The following is a 20134-nucleotide window of genomic DNA, read 5'->3' on the forward strand; positions in this document are numbered from 1 at the left end:
TGTTTTGCCCACAACATTTCCCCTGGCTAGGCTGATAAGTCCAGAAAAGTTCCATTTCCTTATCTACACTGTGGGTTTATATCCCAGCCTGCTCTCTCTTGAAGTCACGTGTCCCTAAATGACAGGGGCCAACCTTTGGAAGCCCACCAGGCTTGACTCAGCTGCCTCCAGTCTCCCTGATATAACTCAGCCCCTGCAGATTCGCTATTTCAAGCCTGAGTCCCTGCTGGCCTCCCTCTGGGATCCCGTGTCCAGGCTGCATGCTGCTTAGCTACCCTGCTCTGCTACTCACTCACTAGCAGAGGGCTGTTGACCGCCAGCCAACCCCACCTAAACCTGACTCTTTAGGGTCTCTCTGAATCTCTCCTCAGATAGCTCCAGCCCTACTAAGGTCACATTAATGGACTTTGAATGGAATTTCCACCCTACATACTCCTAGGGAATCTGGTCAGAGATGAGAGGGGCCATCAGTCAGAGCATGGGGGCCTTCTAGGTAGGATAAGACACGGCTGCTGCATTAGCAAAGGCCACTGCCCTGGGCCACTCCTGACCTCCATGGGCCTGAGCAGTGAGAGGGATGCCAAGTCATCTCTGGGCCCCTGTTGGTCCCCCATGACGCCTGCAGACTCCACCACCTGCACCCGGCCGCTCAGCAGCAGTGACCAACACAGGCACGCCACCCAGCGGGACTCTCTTTTCTGCACACCCTCCTTTTTGCTCAACTACTCAAGTCATTTGATAAAAACGTATTGAACACCTACTAGGCCAGGCACCATTCTAGACCTTAGGGGCATGTGGTGAATAAAACAGATGAGGTTGCTTCCCCCACAGAGCAGTGTAGTGGGGACAATCTGATGATTATCACAGTGGGGTCTCTAGACTAGGCTGGGCCACAACCTGGTTACCAGGCTGACAAGAGTTAACACAGAAATTGAGAGAAGTGCTTAGAAACTTCTATAGTGATTTGACAAAGTAATTTTATGTTTGCTGAGTCTGGTAAAAAAAAAAAATCAGCCTTCTGTTTCTCTTCCCCCTGCCCTTTTTTTTCCTAGTAATTCCTTTTTGATATATTTTACAAAGGGTTGGATTTGAAATGGACTGAAAATTTAGAAACAAATCATCCTACTCTCCAGAAACTTTGAGAAGCTTTGCTTCAAACTACGAAATGCAGTTGGTGCCATAGAGAAGATGATGGAGAATAACAGGGGGAAAGCTGGTCTAGTGAGGGTGTGACCGGAAGGGCGAGGAGGAACCAATCAGTGAAAGACCTGGGGAAGGAGCTTTCCAGGCATGGGGAAAGCCTGTGCAAGGGCCCCATGGTGACTGAGAACCTGCAGGACTGACACAGAAAGAAAGCCAGATCTGGAGGCAGAAGGAGCAAGGGGAGAATGTTGGGAGGGTCGACAGGTGGGCAGAGCCCCGATCATGGGAAGGCATGCTAAGTGCAAGGAGAAGACACTGAAGTGGACTCGGGGGGCAACAGCATTTCTGCCTGCCTTTTTCTGGTAACACATGCAAAGCAAGAAAAGGACAGCCTCATCCTGGCCCCCAGTGCAAGGGCTTACTTGTCAGATTCAGCAGGACATCGTGACGGCAGTATCTCCACTGAAGTCCAATCCCGAGACAGAGGTTTTCAGAAGAGCAAGTTGCTTTTGAAGGTCTAGCATGCAAACCCTTTTAACAAAGTTTCCTGTGCCTTGGGCACTTACTGATTGAGACAAGATGTTACCCAGTTGGAATTTGACTTAAAGAAGAATTTCCTCAAATACACTCTATTTTGCAACTAGGAAAAAAAAAAAGCTAAAGAATGGAAAAGAGAAATCAGATTCATAATTTTTCTGAGAAATAAGAGTAGGGGTTCAGTAATAAAGTTGGTTGATGTATATGCTTTAACAACTGAGTGCCCTTGACAATGACATTAAGGATCTAACATCTAAAGAATCTTGTAAACCCCCAAAAGGAAAATTACATGATTTAAGCATAATTTTAGAATTGGGGTTTCTGTATTCTTTTAAAAAATGTGGTAAGCTGTAACTGAGATCTGTTTAACAGGATGGTCCATAAGTCTTAGTAATTTGTGTATGTTTGTAATTAGATTGCTGTATTTCTTCTGTTTGTATTCTGCAACTTCCACAGAGAAGAGTTTGCTAGGCTATTTTCACTGTGGCTAAAGGACTTCCTATATTACAGAAAGTTGCCCCAAACTGTTTACAAAAGATTACTGAGGTGGGTTTAAAATATGAACTAGCCCCATAACCATCCTTATTCTTGCAGAAGAATTATTTTGTGCTTAAAGGGAATTTTCTAAATGAATATGAATGTTTAAGTCATACTATACAAATAAGTGATTTCTGTCTCCTGGACCTACAAGGAGTGTCTTAATACAGGTTTGTATATTAAATAAGTCCCAGCAATTTCCTAAGAAATCATAGCCTGTCAGCACTCAAACCATACTTTGTAATTTCTTTGAGCTTATTTCATTATTCTGAAAATGGTCATGGAAGATCCTTTGTCACTTTCTTGAATAATTAAGGCCTAAAATGCATATTAAATAAACAAATAGTTATCAGTACATGATGTTGATACATGAACAGTCACACTTTGCTGATGGGAGTGTAGAATTGATGTCAGTTTCCTGGCAATTTGGCAATAGATAGTAAGAGATTTTAGAAATTTCACACCCTTCTATATATATTTCCTAAGGATATAATCAGAGATAAGGATTTTATACAAGAATATTTGTTATAATAACATTTATAAAAATAAAAACTTAGAACTATCCTAAAAGTCTAATAATAGAGGATTTGTGAAGTTATGGTGCATCTATATGACACAATAATTCTTTTGCAAGAATTTCAATTGTTAAATGCTCACAGCATAATGTTATCTGAAAACGAGACACACAGCTATTTATGGTGTAATCTTTTTTTTGTTAAACACACACATATCCTTACAAGGGCTTATATAAGACTATTGAAAGTAATTATATTTGGGTGATGGATTATGGATGATTTTAATATTTTGTTTTCTATAGTTTAAAAATTCTCTACAATGAGTATAACAACAAAGAAAAACTAAAGAAACATAACAGCAGCAGACTCACAGACTCCAAGAGGGGACTTAGTGGTTACCAAAGAGAAGGGGTTGGGTAGGTTGGGTGGGGAGGGAGGGAGAAGGGGATTAAGGGGCACTATAATTAGCAATCACGATATAGGTAGGTCATGCATGGGAAGGCAGTACAGAAGGGAAAAGACAAGTAAGGACTCTACAGCAACTTACTACACTGATGGGCAGTGACTGCAATGGCAGGGGGAGGACTTGGTAATATGGGTGAATGTTGAGAACACAAATTTGTTGTTCATGTGAAACCTTCATAATATTCAATGATACTTTAATGAAAAAAATATTCTCCACAATGCATATGCATTACCTTTAAAATAAGTAATACTTATTAAAAAACAATGAAAATATTTAGAACATCAGTCATTAGGTACCATTGCATATTCATTATTTATGTAAATTTAAATTGCTATAATCATAAAATGACCTTAGCCAAAATCTTACAGACTTTTACTCACGGGTATTTTTGATACAGTCTTTAGACCCATAGAATGTGTGGGTGATTGGCTCATCAGTACCTTTCACTCACATAAGTTATTTGTTCCATGGCATTTTCACGATTAATCCAACATGAAAAATCTGACTTAGCCCAATGCACTAACTACCACTAATCTTATTGGTGACAAGAAGCTCCTGATAAGGGCAGTTTGGAGAGGTGAAAATGAGGGCAAGTTTTGGGATTTAACTTCACTGAAACCATTTTCTTTGAGGGATTGGATATCTGATCTGATTTCGTTTACTTCAGATCTTTGAACAAATCATTACACTGGTATGTTTTGGAGGGAAGGAGTTAAGTCTAGGAACAGTGCTTGATTTAGGATTTGTTTTGGTACCAGTTATCTATGGGTTGCTGACAACAGTGAACATTTTCTAAATACCTAAAGGAATGAAAGTAGATTGCCTTCTAGTAAGAAGATGGCAGATGAAACTTGGTTATTTCTCTATATCCATTTAGATGAATGTTTGAATAAGAAAAAAACCCCAAACCAAAACAAAACAGATAGAAGTTACCATTTCAATCTATACATGGTGTGTAGCCTGCTCTAACTTCCAAGATGGCCTATGAAAGATACTCATTTTGTAAAATAAAGTTCAACAAGGCAAAGATATCATCAGCTTAGACCAAACATTCACTAACTCCTGCAAATGGTTTGTCAATAGGCCGTGACATACATTCCTTATTTTTGCCAGAAAGGGGTAGAGTTATTCTCAAGGTTAAGTAAAGGTCATCTCTCTCTGCCAACTGCCACTCAGTGGTGATGGAAAAGCAAAGGCTCAACTTGGGTGCCTGGAAATTTCACTTAAGAAACAAATGGCCCCAGTCTGTCTGTTCACTCAGGTCATTTCTGTTAGTTTTCCCATAATTGTACAAGATTGGTAGTCAAGTGAAACGACAGATTCATCACTGATAGAATCTCTTTCCTTGGTTGAGAATTCTTTAATTTGTGTGTCTTCATGGTCAGAGGCCATTATTTCTAATTGCCTTTTCATCCGGGAGCAGTTCATCTATCTTCTCCACACATTAAATTCAATCTTCTTCTTAGATGATGTTGGGGAATTTCTCTGAAATAGCTATTAGACTAGTTTGATAAACTTTAGTAACATAGAAAAAGAAATCTTAAAAAGCATCAAAATTTGAAAGTAGAAAACAAATAATGATGACTTTCTGATAATTGAAGGTTGTTACACAATCTCCATATTGAACTATTCTAAATATTTAGGGCCTTAATTGACTTGACTCCTTAAAATATGAGAAAAATTTGCACTTTTCTCATTGCACCTTCAAAACAACTTAATTTGAAATGCTTCCGATGATGCCAGATGGAGCCTCTGCAAACAGCTCCTCTGTGCTAAGAACTGGGGGCCCAAGCTAAATCAGACAAGCTCCCATGAAGAACACTAAAAACAACAAAGTATGTGTGTGGGCCAGGGTGGTAAGCACAGAGGACATGCAGAGAGAGAGAGTGTGGGTGGGGAGGGGTGGTGACAAGTGTGGATGAGGCTCTGTGTAGGGGTTTTACCCACTCCACCTGATTCAACCTCAGGATTATCTCAAGGTACGTATACCCATCTTACAGGTGAGAAAACTGAGGCTTTGGAGGTGAACTCTCCAAGGCCTTTCACACAGGTCAGGAGGTGAAGTAAGGACTTGAGAACAAGCTGTGACTCTGCATATAGCATGTGCCCCTGGTGTTGGCACAGTGGTGGTGGTCAGGAAGAGAGAGGTTAAGGATCTGGAGACTATGGGAAGATTATTCTCTATTACCCAGATGGGCCCTAAATCCAATCACATGTATCCTTACAAGAAAGAGGCCAAGGGTGAGTTGATACACACAGAAGAGAACACCCTATGTCTTGGTCTGTTAGGGCTGCTGTAACCGAATACCACAGACTGGGAGGCTTTAACAATTTATTTCTCACGGTTCTGGAGGTTGTGAGTCCAAGATCAAGGCACTGGCACCTTCTCGGCCTGGTGAGAACCCTTGTCCTGGTTCATGAATGATTGTGTCCTGGCTGTGTGCTTACCTAGCAGAAGGGTTGGAAGCTCCCTGAGGGCTCTGTGATAAGGGCACAATCCCATCATGGGGGCTCCTCCTTCACCATCTCATCACAGTCCAAAGGCCCTGCCTCCTAAAACCATCACACTGGGGGTTAGGATTTTAGCATATGAATTTTGGGGGCACACAAACATTCAGTCTGGTGAGGCAGAGACTGGAGTGATGTGGTCACATGCCAAAGAATGCCAGCAGCCACCAGCAGTCACCATGCAAGAGATAGATTCTCTGACAGAGCATCAGGAGGGAGCTCAGCCCTTCAGACACCTTGATTTTGGCCCAGTGAAGCTGATTTTAGACTTCTGGCCTCCAGAATTGTAAGACAATACATTTCTGTTGACGTAAGCCATAAAGCTGGAGGTAATTTGTTACAGCAGCCACAAGAAACTAATACAGTGATGACAAGAACTGGTAGAGAAGCAGCACAAATTCCAGGTCAGTGATCACCATAAGGAAGAACATGAGATATGATGATAATTACCATTACTTAAGGGCCTATTGTGTGCCAAGCACAGTTTTAAGTGTTTTAAATACCTTCTGTTTCCCCATATCCTGTAAAATAGGTGTTGTTTTATAGATGAAGAAACTGGAGGTCAGAGAGGTAGAGTAACCTGTCCCAGGTCATACAGACAGGAAGTGGCCGAGCTGGAATTTGGACTGAGGTCTGATTGATGCCAAAGCCTGTCTTTTTATTTTGCTTCTTTGCAGTTGGCCATTTTAATGTGTTAACCTTAAAATGAAACTTCCAGTTATTTTACCAGCAAAATGGATTTGGAAACAGCAGAGACTTGTAATTTGGGAAAAGTAAGCTTCCACAAAATCAGAGATGTGTCTGGAGAACAAAGGAGAGGAGGTCTTTTATACAGGAAAGGGCTGTGTTGGGGGGACTGTTCTAAGAAGAATGTCCATTGGAGGAAACTGGGAGCCCCATGTGTCATGGCTGCTCATTGGCTGGGCTGCTGCTGTGGGAGGCAGAAACTCTTCCCTCCCTTACTGGATGGCAAAGTAGCCAAAATAGTATGGGTTGTAAGGTGTCTCTCTCTTCCTTGCAGTGGGGGCTGCAATTGACCAGGAGTGATGGGCATGACAGCTCCTCCTGCAGACCTCCTGAGGCCATGTCAGTGAGGTTTCCCTTTATGTATATTTATTCTCTATTTGTAAAAATATTGAACCTTATTAGGATTCAAATATGCAAATTTAAACTATATACCAGGCCTTTAGTTACTATCTTATCAAAAGGGGGACAAGCAGTGCTTACTGAGTCACATTTGGCATCTTGCTAATTTTTTGCTGCTATAGGTTCACCAAGGAAAAAATACTGTGCCTTCCTTTCCCACCTGAGGAAGGGCAGACCAACACAGCATGTACGCTTCCATTAGTGGGGGTGCTGAGCTTGTGTGTCTGGAGGAGGTCCTGTGGGAGAAGGACAGTTAAACAGAACTTTTTGTGCAGACAAAGTAGACTTTTGTACCCTGGAGACCTTCCCTGCCCAGGCTTTTGGTTTCAAAGACCCACTATCTCTCAATATATGGTCCATGGATGATTCCCTTCGGTGTCTCCAGGGATTCCTGGTGAAAATGCAGATTCCAGTGCCTCCCAGACTTATAGAGCTGGGAATCTGCATTTTAACAGCTCCTTGGGTGGGCCTTGGCCTATAGATGTCCAAGCCCATTCCAGCAATTAGGATTATTCCAGTGGGGCAGGGATGACCATTTCCCTTGTGGATAAAATGAAAGTTCCTGTGGCCAGGATTCTCACCTGGCCTTGGCTTGCTACCTCACTACACATGTGTGGGCAATAAATTGTTACTGACTCTATATAAAGAGCTTCGCCCAGTGGTCTGGGCAACACGGTGGCATGCTGCAAGGCTGTAGGAGAGCAGAGCAGAGGCTGGAGTGGTGGCAGTGCTGAGGACAGAGGCCCAGAGGACGGCTGTGAGGGCAGAGAGGCCCAAAGGCAGAGACTGGCTTGCTGTGTGCAGACTCGCTCCGAGTGAACGGGATTTTAGTGATTGACCTGCCACGGTGGAAATAAAGTTGGGTATGACCCTTTACCCCAAGAACATTCTGTCATTTCTTTGGTCACCCTGAATCCCTAGTGAACTTGCCTGGGGCTGAAACCCATTGGCAAGACACCCCTAAACAGTAAACAGAGCTGCATTGTTGGGCTTAGGCTTGGCTGTGACTGGACAACCCCAAACTACACAGTGCCTGAAAAAAGCTAGGACACTTCTCTGTCATGTCCAAGTCCAGAGACCGGCCATCCAGGCTGGTATGATGTCAGGATTCAGGCTCTTTTTGCTCTGCTGCTGTGTGGCTTCCATTCCTAAGGTCACTTTCTGGTCCATGGGGCACCTTGATATCCACATGCCAGGCAGCAGGAATGAGGAGGGCTGAAGAAGAACATATTCCTTCCTGGAAAGACAACTCACAGAAGTTGCACACACTCCTTCTCCTTCCCTCCAATGTTGTTCAGAAGGAAGTGAGGTCGCACTGTCTTGGGGCAGGGGAGAGGCCACCGTGGATCTCATTGCAGAGGAAACGGGGGAGAGAAAACAGCAGGGCATGCAGAAGCCTTGCCTCAGGGTGGGTGCCCAGCAGTGATGGCTGGGTGTCCTGAGACCGGGCAGGGTGAATAGGGTAGTTAGCTGGTGGCTTGTGGACATTGAGCACAGCCTCATGGACCTGGGCATAGTGGAAGGGAGGAGGTGGCTCAGTGGACCCTATGGGCCTGGAAAAGTCACAGTGGAAAGGATAGCAAGTGCCATGGGTGAAGAACCTGTATTTCTCTCTCATTTTCTTGGACAGAATGAACAGTCCAAGGGAGGGTGAGAAAGTCCCTCCAATAAATGATTTTGAAATTCTTGTCAACAATGGACAGTGGGATATCAAAACATACTTAGTAAGATGTGGAAAAATGGAACACTATGACATTTCATACACACCAAATGTGAGAAGCACTTCATACCCAGCTGTGTTAGTCAGGCTTCTCCAGAGAAACAGTAGGATATACATAGATTTATAGGAGGAGATTGTTAGGGGAAGGCCTCATGTGCTTACAGAGGCTGAGATATGCCACCATCTGCCATATGGAAGCTGCAGAACCAGCAAAGCAGGTGCTGTAATTCAGTGGGAGCCTGAAGGCTGAGAACCTTGATGTCTGGAACACTGATGTCTGAGGGTGGGAGAAGATAGATGCCCCAGCTCTAGACAGAATTTGCTGTTCCTGTCTACTGATTCAAATGCCAATCTCTTCTGGAAACATCCTCACAGACACACCCAGAAATAATGTTTTACCAGCTGTCTGGGCATCTCTTAGCCCAGTCAAGTTGACACGAGATTAACCACCACACCAGTGTAGGGGTAGTACCCAATGTGAGCTACAGGGAGTGTGTGAACAACCTTTTTGAAGATCACTCTGACATTGTATATTAGGTGTCTTAAAAATGTTCAAGCCCACAGGCACATGAAAAGATGCTCCACATCGCTAATCATCAGAGAAACGCAAATTAAAACCACAATGAGTTATCACCTCACACCAGTTAGGATGGCGACCATCCAAAAGACTAACAACAGCAAATGTTGGCGAGGATGTGGAGAAAGGGGAACCCTCCTACACTGCTGGTGGGAATGTAAATTAGTTCAACCATTGGAAAGCAGTATGGAGGTTCCTCAAAAAACTAAAAATAGAAACACCATTTGACCCAGGAATTCCACTTCTAGGAATTTACCCTAAGAATGCCTGAGCCCAGTTTCAAAAAGACATATGCACCCATATGTTTATTGTAGCACTATTTATAATAGCTATGAAATGGAAGAAACTTAAGTGTCAATCAGTAGATGAATGGATAAAGAAGATGTGGTACATATACACAATGGAATATTATTCAACCATAAGAAGAAAACAAATCCTACCATTTGCAACAACATGGATGGAGCTAGAGGGTATTATGCTCAGTGAAATAAGCCAGGCAGAGAAAGACAAGTATCAAATGATTTCACTCATCTGTGGAAGTATAAGAACAAAGAAAAAACTGAAGGAACAGAACAGCAGCAGATTCACAGAACCCAAGAATGGACTAACAATTACCAAAGGGAAAGGGACTGGGGAGGATGGGTAGGGAGGGATAAGGGGGAAAAGGGGCATTATGATTGGCACACATAATGTAGGGGGATGCCCCGGGGAAGGCAGTGTAGCATAGAGAAGACAAGTAGTGATTCTATAGCATCTTACTATGCTGAAGGACAGTGACTGTAATGGGGTATGTGGTGGGGACTTGATAATGGAGGGAATCTAGTAGCCACAATGTTGCTCATGTAAGTGTATATTAATGATACCAAAAAAAAAATGTTGAAGCCCTTTGTCCCTGTAATAATTCCAATGTCCAGAACCTAGCCCAAGGACAGGATTTCACAAAGCATAGCCACGGAAGATGTCTGCTGCACTGTTTAAAATGGGAAAACAGGAGACAGTCTAAGTGGCCAATGTAAGGGAACCAGTCTTTCTGCTCATGTTTCTGCCTCAGTGATTGAAACACTTCTACCTTCTTGGGAAAGGACTGGGGAAGACCCTGCAATTCTCTCCACCTCATACTCCTTGTCACTTGTGGGAGAGGGGTGACTTATCCAATGGATGCAAATGGGCAAAGGTGACTGCATGTGAGTTGTCTGCTACAGGTCTGGACGTCCCAGGTGGCAGCCCACCATGATCTCTTGTGCACGCAGTTAGTCAGGCCAAGTCCCCAGCTCTGCAGGCCTAGCCCTCCTCATATCAGATTTAAGGAAGAAAACTTGGTTTTGGCTTCATGTTGATGTAGCCCCTGAAAACCTGGCTCCATCAGTAAAAAAGTGGGCACTGTATTTTAATTCCTGTCGGGTGTTTGTCTTTCACAGCATGGTTGTGAGGAGTGATTGGGCTTCCCCCAGAGCCTGCCAACCCAGGTTGCATTAACTGAGAACAGTCAGAAGTGGTGGCCCTGGAAACCAGCGTCAGGAGGCAGGATGGGGCCTCTTGAAGCAGCTGCAGTAGGTGACACAAGCTGACTCACAGCTGCTTCTAACGTACAGGGGCCACATAACAGGCTTAAAACACAAGTGAGCCATTCTGGCCAAGTATGGTGCCGTTGGAGTGTGACATGAATCACTGTGAGGCTTAGCTGGCATCATCCAGGCCTGGCTATGTGGTCCTCTGGGACTGTGACCCATACAAGCAGAGCTTGAGCACTCTGGAATTGCAGAAATAGCCTGAGGCAGGTACTGAATTACTGGAGTTTTCCCCAGTATCTTGTGAAAGAGATAAAATCTTGGTCCACAAATGCACCTGTTTCAGAACTGTAACTGTTTTCTCTAACGCCATCATTTCTGACTCTGTGGCTCCTTTGGCCCCTTGGGTCTCCATCCCGTCTCTGGCACACCCAGGCTTAATGTGGTGACGAGGCACAGAGGGAAGAGAACACTTAGTCCCTGGTCATGAGTCTGCATAGGTGACGCCCGACACATCTGTTGCCCACAGACGTGGTGGCTATCTAAGTGCTATTCTTTGAAAAATGAAATTTATTGTATTTTGACTTAAGACTATTCTGACTAGAAAAGGTGAAATAGGTAAACCTCTGTCCATTCCAAAGGTAGTCTCTAGTGCCGCCATTAACTCAATGGTTTTACAATGAGTGACCGAGAATCTTGACAACTGCTCCAGTCTGACCTGCATCCTGGGAAGACAAAGGATCTCTTCATGTTGCATACGGTCCATGCTGTCCAACGCACTGGGTTCTAGGAGCAGTTGATGTATTTGGGTTTTCTAAGCTTCATGGACATGGGGCTGGTAATATGATACTGCATCCTTTGAATCTTTGAAAAAGTGAGACATAAAAGAAACTATAAATTTGCTTAAGGGGTGACACCCATTCTAGTGAGGGCCTAAGCAGCAGCTTCTTGAGGAAACCCAGGCACCTGACTGAGCTCCTTCTGACTGAAACAGGCAGGTCATGAAATTAGGGAAGGCAGAATTTTGGATATGAATTGTTGGCTTTTCACTTAGGTGATTTCATATTTAGACCTTAAGTTCTCACTTTGAATCTAATTACGGAAGGGGTTTTGTTAAAACTGGAACATTTTTATATTACTGACATTTTTTATTTGGAGTGCTTTATGCCATTATTTGGGCTTATTGCAAAACACACTGTCTTTAAAATTTTTTTCTTAGATATTGACATGCAGCAGGGAAATGCACTATACATCATGGTTCCATAACTGATAGAACAAGAACATCTCAGCTTGGGTTCCCCGGAAAGTAGAACCTGTGACAGCGGCTTGTGTGTGGGCAGTCTGTTTGCAAAGTGACACTGGGGAGCAGTAATGGGAAGCAAGGGGAGCAAAAATAAGCAGAGAGACAGCCAATGCAGGCGTTGTGTTCTGAGCTCCCTGTTGCCATGGAGACCACAGCTCCATCTTAACAAAAACCTCCTGAGGAACTCGGGAAATGGAGCTCAGAATGGTCTTAGGGGATAGATACCTGCCCCATGCTGGCCTCCAGAGGGTCCTATGTGTGTTAACTCCCCTTCCTGCCAGAGGACAGTATCAAGTGGCACCTGTATAGCTTCAGTGGCTGGACTAAGAGGTGGAACAGAGGATCTGAAGTGACCATGGAGGTGTTCAATCAAGATATTTCTCCTTACCAAGTGCAATGCCCTCTGCTATGCTGTATTCTGTTCTAGTTCACACTCATACACACATGCTAGGTGAGGCCCATTAGCCAGCAGTTCTCAAGTGGTCTGGAGGCCCTGTTTCAGGGGGCTCTCTCAGGTCCAAACCAACTTCATAATACCACTCAGATGCTATTTGTCTTTTTCATTCTCATCCCCACAAGGCTGCAGCAGTTTCCCAGAAGCTTGTGACATGTAATACCAGAACAGATTGAATGCAGAAGCAGATGAGACCGTATCTGGTTCCATTAAACCAGACATTACAGAGATTTTCTGTAAAAAATGTGAAACAATTCTACTCATCTCACTAAATATTTTTTGTTTTGGAAAATAGTTTTTTTTTCATAAAATGCTATTTAAATATACCAAAATATAATAGGCTTATTACTTACAAACAAGTAAATATTTTTAAATTTCTACTTAATTTCTAAATGTAACCCAGATATGCAAAAGCCCTTTGGGCACACAACACAGATCAAGACGTAGGGCATTTTCAACTGGTCAGGGCGTTTCCTCATGCCTCATCCTAGTTGGTACCACTATTCTACTATTTATAACCACAGAAAAGTTTTTCCTGATTTTGAACTTCGGTTAAACCATACAGTATAAATTCTTCTATGCCTGACTTTTTTTTTTTGCCCAATATTCAGTGATATTTATTCATGTGGTTTAGAGCAATAGCTCATTCTTGTTTGCATAGCTGTATAGTTTCCCACTTTGTTTAAACAGACACAATGTATTTACTATCCTTCCCTTGATGGATTTGGCTGGTCCCCCTAAACTACTCTTAAGTGTGGTGACATGCTCTTACCACAGTAAATATGGGAACTGGAGCAAACTAGAGAACAGGAATAGTAAATCCATGTTATCCATCTCCTGCTCACTGAATGGGGATATGGTTATTGAAATGGAAGTTATAGTTTTCCCAACTATTTAAAATAGTTTCTTTTACTATTTGTCTTAGAAACTATAGTTAAATTTGCCTAAGTTAACATGTGCAGCTCCACTATCAAAAGCTAGAAGGCCTTGAATGCTAGGTGAATTTAGATATGGTCCCACTGGCCAACTGTGAGTATGCTCTTGCTAAGTTATATATGGTTTGTTTTCTTTAAACATTTCTATTTAAGCTTCTTAATCTCACATGGACACACACAGATAATAAGGCAGCATCATTCAAACTAATTGACAGACCAAGTCCTCCCACCCCATCAACTGAACTTCCCCAAACACTGTCTGATTCAGTGAAAGGTATAACCATTCATGAGTACAGTTCACTAATCCAAAAAACCCCACAAAACATCAAAAACTAAAAAAACAAGGACTGGCTTTTGATCACAACTTCTCTCAGTAGCAGGCCTAACCTGCACAGTCAGATCTGTATCCAGTCAACCAACTGCCTCGAGGAAATACTGCAAAGCTACCAACTCCTCCCCAGCTCCACGGCTACCACTCTGCTCTAAGCGGTGAGCGTTTCCTGCCTGGACTAGACAGCAGCCTCCTGACTGGCCTTACTTCCATACTCTTGCCCCATCCTCAACTTCGCCTCCTGAATCCATCCTGAGTGACTCTTAAAAAAATACATTAGCATCCCCATAGCTCTGGATCTGAAGGGGGTCAAACTCATCACACTGACACTTTAGTCCAGACTTGCTACACTGGCCGACAAAGCCCTTTGGTCCTGCTGGGTCTCTCCAGGCTCACCCGACAACCCCTTGCACAGATGCACTAGGCCCCCTGCTGGTCTTCTGTCCTCAGGACACTCAGAGCCTCCCCATCTGAAGGTCTTTGCCCTGGATACTTTGCACCTGGAACGCCCCCTCCAACATTTTTGACTGGCTCCTGTTTTTGCTAATCAAACCTCAGTCTCAACTGCCTCCTTCTGAGCAGCCTTTGCTGACCACCCAATCTAAGGTGGGTACCCTTTTACTCCCCACATCATCCTATCCTAATTCTCTGTACAGCATTCATCACAAACATTTTCTTGTTTATTTGCTTAGTCTGTCACAATCTGCCTCCAAAATGTTGGCTTTTTAGGAGATAATCTTATCATTGCTACACACCAATGCCTAGAAAAATATCTGGTATACAGTAAGTAATCAATAAATGTTTGTTTTTAGATTAAATTAAATGTACCACTCTTCTCCTAAATCTAAGGGTTTGAATTCTGGGCCTCTAAGAACAAAAAGCAGGAAGGATGAAACTGCCCTTTGAAAATTACAACATGAATGAATGCCTCTCTGGTGGGGCTTCTTGTTTTACTGATACTTATTTCTTTAAAAGTCTGCTATATGGTAATGCAGTATTTTATTCTGTCCACTAACAACTAATATTTGAGAACATTTATGATATTAATGGAACTTAATCTAAGAGAAGTTCAGCTCAGATTTTTTTAATTTTCAGTAATACAAGAGAGATATAAATACAAGAGAGATAGTTCAAATACTTATGGTCAAAATTACAGTCAACAACTTCTCACAAATGTTTGGTGTTAGTCTAGATACAATTCAGTTTTTGGTGTAAAGTTCTCCAGTTGAAAGGAAGAACATTCGGTTCACTTCACTAATCGTGATATCTCTTAATGCTGGGATGGCCTCTTCTTGGCTTTTCTTCTGCTGTTGGTTTATAGCATAGTTATCTGTAAGAAGAGGACAAAAAGGTCTGTTAACCCAAGCAATTTCTTCTATAGTCTCTGTGGCTTACGATGATCCACCACCTATTTTACTAGGCTAATGTCTGGACAATGACAAATACCATATTTAACATAATTAAAAGACTACTTGAATTCTTTTTAGAAGAAATGTCCCAATTAGAAAATCAGAAAAGTACTTTGTGTATCTCTAACTTGGATAAGAAATTAATATTTCATTAACTGTACAATGATGATGAAAGTCCCATTTGCAAATTTCTCATGGACACAGAATTATACCCAGGCTTAGGAAGTATATTTAAATCAACACCCCAGAACTAGTGAATCATTTGGTTCAATCATTCATGCAAACCGAACTTCCCCTCTTTGTACAAATTGTCTATTTTCTGTAATTCCAGTCGAGAATGCAGGGAATACAGTAGGTTATCAGAAAAGAAATATAAAAAAGAACTGATTTTCAAAATACATAATATAGGCTCATGAAAAAAGGCTTTGAAAAGTTAAAAAAAAGCATACCAGGGAACTTAAAAATACTTCACTTCCTAGAATCTAAGCAACCTCAGGAATATTTTATTTTGATTCTTAGGAACTTGAAAAAAATCCTACAAAAACACACTATGGCTTTTCTACCCACTTAACTGCGGTCAGGTTTACACAGTGATCCTGAGGAGGATTCACACCCTCAAATCCCTCTCCTGGACAAGGTCCGCATGGACCTATTTACCACCCCTGGGTCAACAATGCCTATTTAAAAGTTTTTCTCAAGCAAAGTTGCTGAGGAACAAATTATACACTTGTGTTTTTTTTATGGGAAAATATACCTGTTAATTAGTCCTATGAACAGCATATTCATCAGAAATTATTTCACATTAACATTTCCTCTGGTGTATTTCATTTTTATTTCTCCTAGGTTCTTTTTACTGTGCTAATGTGTGTCTCCTACTTCACCTTATTCTTGCTTTTCTTAATAAAATTGCTAATACCCGGCTGCCCTCCAACTCCACCAGCACTTTCTTTTAATACACATTTACCTGTGATTGTATGAATGGAGCTGAGTGGAGCGGTACTCATCATGTTTACTCCAAATAAGAGCACATAACCGATTACTATAGTAATGAGGAGGTAGACAGGTAATGCAACTGCCCAGTATCTGTGGAACAGAATATGAAAATAGGTAACAGATTTCCTAAAACGCTGCAGTTCTCATGAGTCCATTACCAAGTTAAAATACCTTAGAATTTTATTTATTTTTTTATTAAAGTAATACATGTATATAAAAGACAAAGAATTCTACAAAGTCTATAATAAAACACTGCAATCCTATATCCTTCCCTATTTTAGCAATGTGGAAAAAGTGTAAACTCAGTCAATTACCTCCCACCTATCTGCAATCTACTTCTTGCTATCCCATTATTTGTTCCTATGGGTTTATACCTTAATTTTTTTTCCTGGGGTGTTTGTTATCTTACCAAGATGTTGGTAGGAAATGGAAAAAATTTGTGTTCACTCCACCATCTTTTATCAATAATGGTAAGGCTATATCAATAATGACCTTTAAAAAGCTTTAAATTTCCATATGGCTATTTATGAATCCTAAAAGAATAAATATTAGTATTTGGGGAATCTTAAGAAAAAATCTGATCTTTCAAAAGAGCACTAACATATTCTTATTTAAGAAATATATATTAAACTTACTTTTGAGGCCAATAGGTTAAGCCTAAGGAGTTTAGCCAAGGTTCAGGAATAAAAGCCCACATGAGATACAGCACTGCAGAAGAGGAAAAATTAAAAAAAAAAGAAAAAAGTTGGTAAGGCATGCATCTCATCTATCAAGTTCAGATAAAACAAAAAAGCTCCTTTGAAGGTTCCCTGACTAGCTCGGAAATGATTTTTTCTTCCTTTGAATTCTTCTAGCTCCCTATTTCTATCATTCTGGTAATAGTTAAGACAATTACTTTCTATTAGTATATTTGTATTGCTGTGAAACAGATTTATAGCACTTTCAATCTTGCAAATTTAAACCTCTCTATCCATTAAACAATTCTTTTTTCCCATTAGACATTTTTTTAAGCATGTCTTAACCCTCATTTTAAACAATTTAAGAGCAGAAATCATGCCTTAGCAATTGTTGTAATCCTTGTAGCACTTAGCAATTTGCTTTATGCATAGATGTTCAAAACTTCACCCCCACAGGGTTTACATAACTGTAGACATTTAATTGCTTACAGGTGAATTTATGTACCCTTGTTCTCAGCTAGCACATGTTGGATTTCTGCCTTATGTCCCAGATACAATCTTATTTCCCTCAGTCCAAGTCTTTGTGGCGCCCTTCACTGTGGTCCCTGTTTAATAGCAACAGCTAAACTTTGAGCACTCACTGTGGGCCACACACACTTCTAAGTACTTTACATGCATTGTTTCATTTAATCCTCAAAACAATCCTGTGAGGTATGTATGCCATTTTTACAATGAGGAAATGGAATCTTAGAAATGTTGCCTCATCTGCCCAAGGTGAGTGGCATAGACAATTTCAAACCACTTTATCAATGATGATGAAGGATTCATATTTTTCTCAGCAAGTATGCATTACAGATCTGTGAGGAGTGTGAGATATAAAGGTGAACCTAAAAGAGATGGCTTCTGCCCTCCTTGACCTTAAAACTTAGTAGGGAGCAGAGACAAATAAATTGGTACTTTCTATTACACTGTGATAAATGCTGAATAATAAAAGATGTATAGGAGGGACCTTAGCCCACACTGATGGTGATGGGGCTGGTGATAATACTCAGGAAAGATTTCCTGGAGGAAGCAACTAAATTGGGGCCTAAAGGATGAGTAGGGGATTAGCCAGATTAAAAATGTACATAGCTGGGGTTTGCAGATGAAAGGAAGGAGGAAATGAGAAAATGGTTGTTCCCTGCCATGGCCCACAAAGAGAGCATGAGGAATTTGAAGAGAGATTTGGTGTGGAGGGAAAAGGTGGCAAGGAACCAGCTTGAAGCCTGAGGTAGTTTCTAAGGTTAAAGAAATACAAATAGTGGGTAAACGTAACCTAATTTCATAAATGGAAATTAACTAATTAATTAAATGAACAAGCATTTACTAAGTATCTAATATATGCCAGGCACTATATAAAAGTCAAATCTATAAGAAAAGTAATTAATTGCATAAATTATGGCAATTAATCCTAACAAGAGCTATAAAAGGGAATGAGTGAAGTCAAGCCAGTATCTGGGTTCAAGTCTTTCTATCATTTACTGGCTGTGTGACATTGGGCCCTGTGTACCTTAGTATCTTCATCTGTAAAATGAGGACGATAATATCAGTATCTACCTCATAGGACTGTCTTTTGCATAAGCAGAATTCAGTAAACATTATCACCACCCTTTTACAGATGAAAAATCCAAAGGCTCCACAGGCTAAGTAATAGTCCCAGGTCACAGAGTCTGTGGAGGAATCAGGATTTGAACACATTATAATTTCTTCACTCCACAGATTCCACTAGCCAGCAGCTTGGTTGGCTACACCGACTCAGTTAGGGTTCAGAAGTACTACCACCTCCCTACCTCCCTGGATTCCACAAAATTACAAAAAGCTGGATTGTTACATCCCAATTTTCTCCTTGTTTCCCTTTGAGGAGAGACAGGGAACCTGCTGTGTGACTCTGGGCATATTAGTGCCTCAATGAGAATCAGTTTCCTTATCTGTAAATTGGGATTTTCCTGGGACTGAGGAAGATCCAGGATGTAAAGCGCACCTGACTTCCCTAACAGAATTTCCCTCCACTGCCTAGCTCCCCCAGGCTGCGCTAAAGCCATACCCTCACTCACTCCAAACCCTTCATTCAGAGCCTGCCCACTTCTTCCTTCTTACTGCTGGGGAGAAAGCTAACTTCCCTGTTTGATTTCGTGTCTCTTCATTGGGCCAGCATAACACTTATCACACAGAGTGTTAATTGTAGATTTACGTATACGATTTGTCTGTAAGACCATGACCACAAGGATCAGATTTTATTCACTCTGCAATCCTATCTGGTGCTGTATAAATATTTGTTGGGATTAAATCTCTTAGGCTAGTGTCTGGCATATAGAACTCTGAACAAACACCAGTTCCCTTCAGGTTTTCTTCAAAAGAAACTTAATTTCTTAATTTCTCCCCATGGTACCAGTTATCATCAAAAGAGACATAGGTATAAAGAATACAGTTCGTATGTACACATTCTAAGAACAAATGCAATAATTTCCTTGTCCTTGAACACCAGAAAAAGGGCCCTGGCTATCCATCAGAAAAGTACTTACTGAAGCCAAATTGGGAGCTTAAGAAAAGAACAAAGCCATAAATCGCTCTTTCTGGCAATGGCGACGGTGAATTTTCCACCATTTTCCCTGTGGCTTTAAACAATCTGTGGAAAAAAAACACAATCATCCGTCAGTGATTTACTCCCCTTCCCCGTTGGTTTGTTATAACCTCATCGCTTTGCTATGGACACAGCCTCTGCAGGTTTCTTACTAGCCTAAACCCCTGCAAACTGCCAATGTGCGCACAACACCTCCGACACACACCAGCCTGCACTCGCGCACGAGCCCACAACGTCGCGTGCATACGTACATTAGCGCCCACGCTAGTGCGCGCACCCTGCATCGGGCTGAGGGAGAGAAGGGGGCGACGGGGACGAGCTAGGAGGGGCAGAGCCGCCCAGCTCTGTAGGTTTCCCCTCTGTGGGAGGGGAAAGGCAGGGCTCGGCGCGAGGTCCGCGCGAGCACCACAGCGTGGGTCGCGGCATCCGGGACCCCCAGACCCCCTTAGGGGCTTTTGTTTCTCATTCGAGGCTGAGGCGGGGTAGGCGGCCCTGTCCTTTGGGTCCCTTCTGCGCCCACTCGGTCCCCTCCCGACAGCTCCGCCACCTCAGCGCTGAGTCTCTTGCGCAAGCGCCTACCAGGGAGCCGCAGGGGGGCGACAGACGAAAAACTGGAAAGGACCGAATCACCTCGGCGCCCCCAGCCCGGGCGCAGGCGCACCGCGACCCTCGCTGGGCCGGAGCGCGGGGGCCTGCGGACCTGCTCTGCTTGCCCAGACGGGAGGGGGCGGGGCGGCGCGACCGCGCATGTGCGC

At 42.4% G+C, this 20134-nt stretch overlaps 1 protein-coding gene across 3 annotated transcripts; it reads right to left on the reverse strand.

Annotated features, from left to right (window-relative positions):
• Window positions 1-14338: 14338 nt before the first annotated feature.
• Window positions 14339-20112, reverse strand: PIGP (phosphatidylinositol glycan anchor biosynthesis class P). Of its 3 annotated transcripts, none has more exons than XM_036899252.2 (5): window positions 19959-20112; window positions 19321-19424; window positions 16718-16790; window positions 16054-16172; window positions 14339-15010 (listed from the first exon to the last, which is right to left on the reverse strand). In XM_036899252.2, the coding sequence occupies exons 2-5, from the start codon at window positions 19400-19402 to the stop codon at window positions 14880-14882; spliced, it is 405 nt and encodes a 134-aa protein (XP_036755147.2). In that variant the 5' UTR covers window positions 19403-19424; window positions 19959-20112; the 3' UTR covers window positions 14339-14879. The 3 variants fall into 3 exon arrangements, with proteins under 3 accessions (XP_036755147.2, XP_057360477.1, XP_057360469.1); XM_057504494.1 differs by lacking the exon at window positions 19959-20112 and adding an exon at window positions 19631-19904; XM_057504486.1 differs by lacking the exon at window positions 19959-20112 and having other exon boundaries at window positions 19321-19444.
• Window positions 20113-20134: the final 22 nt, after the last annotated feature.

Source organism: Manis pentadactyla, chromosome 1, assembly GCF_030020395.1.
Source record: "Manis pentadactyla isolate mManPen7 chromosome 1, mManPen7.hap1, whole genome shotgun sequence".
Classification (NCBI taxonomy): Eukaryota; Metazoa; Chordata; class Mammalia; order Pholidota; family Manidae; genus Manis; species Manis pentadactyla.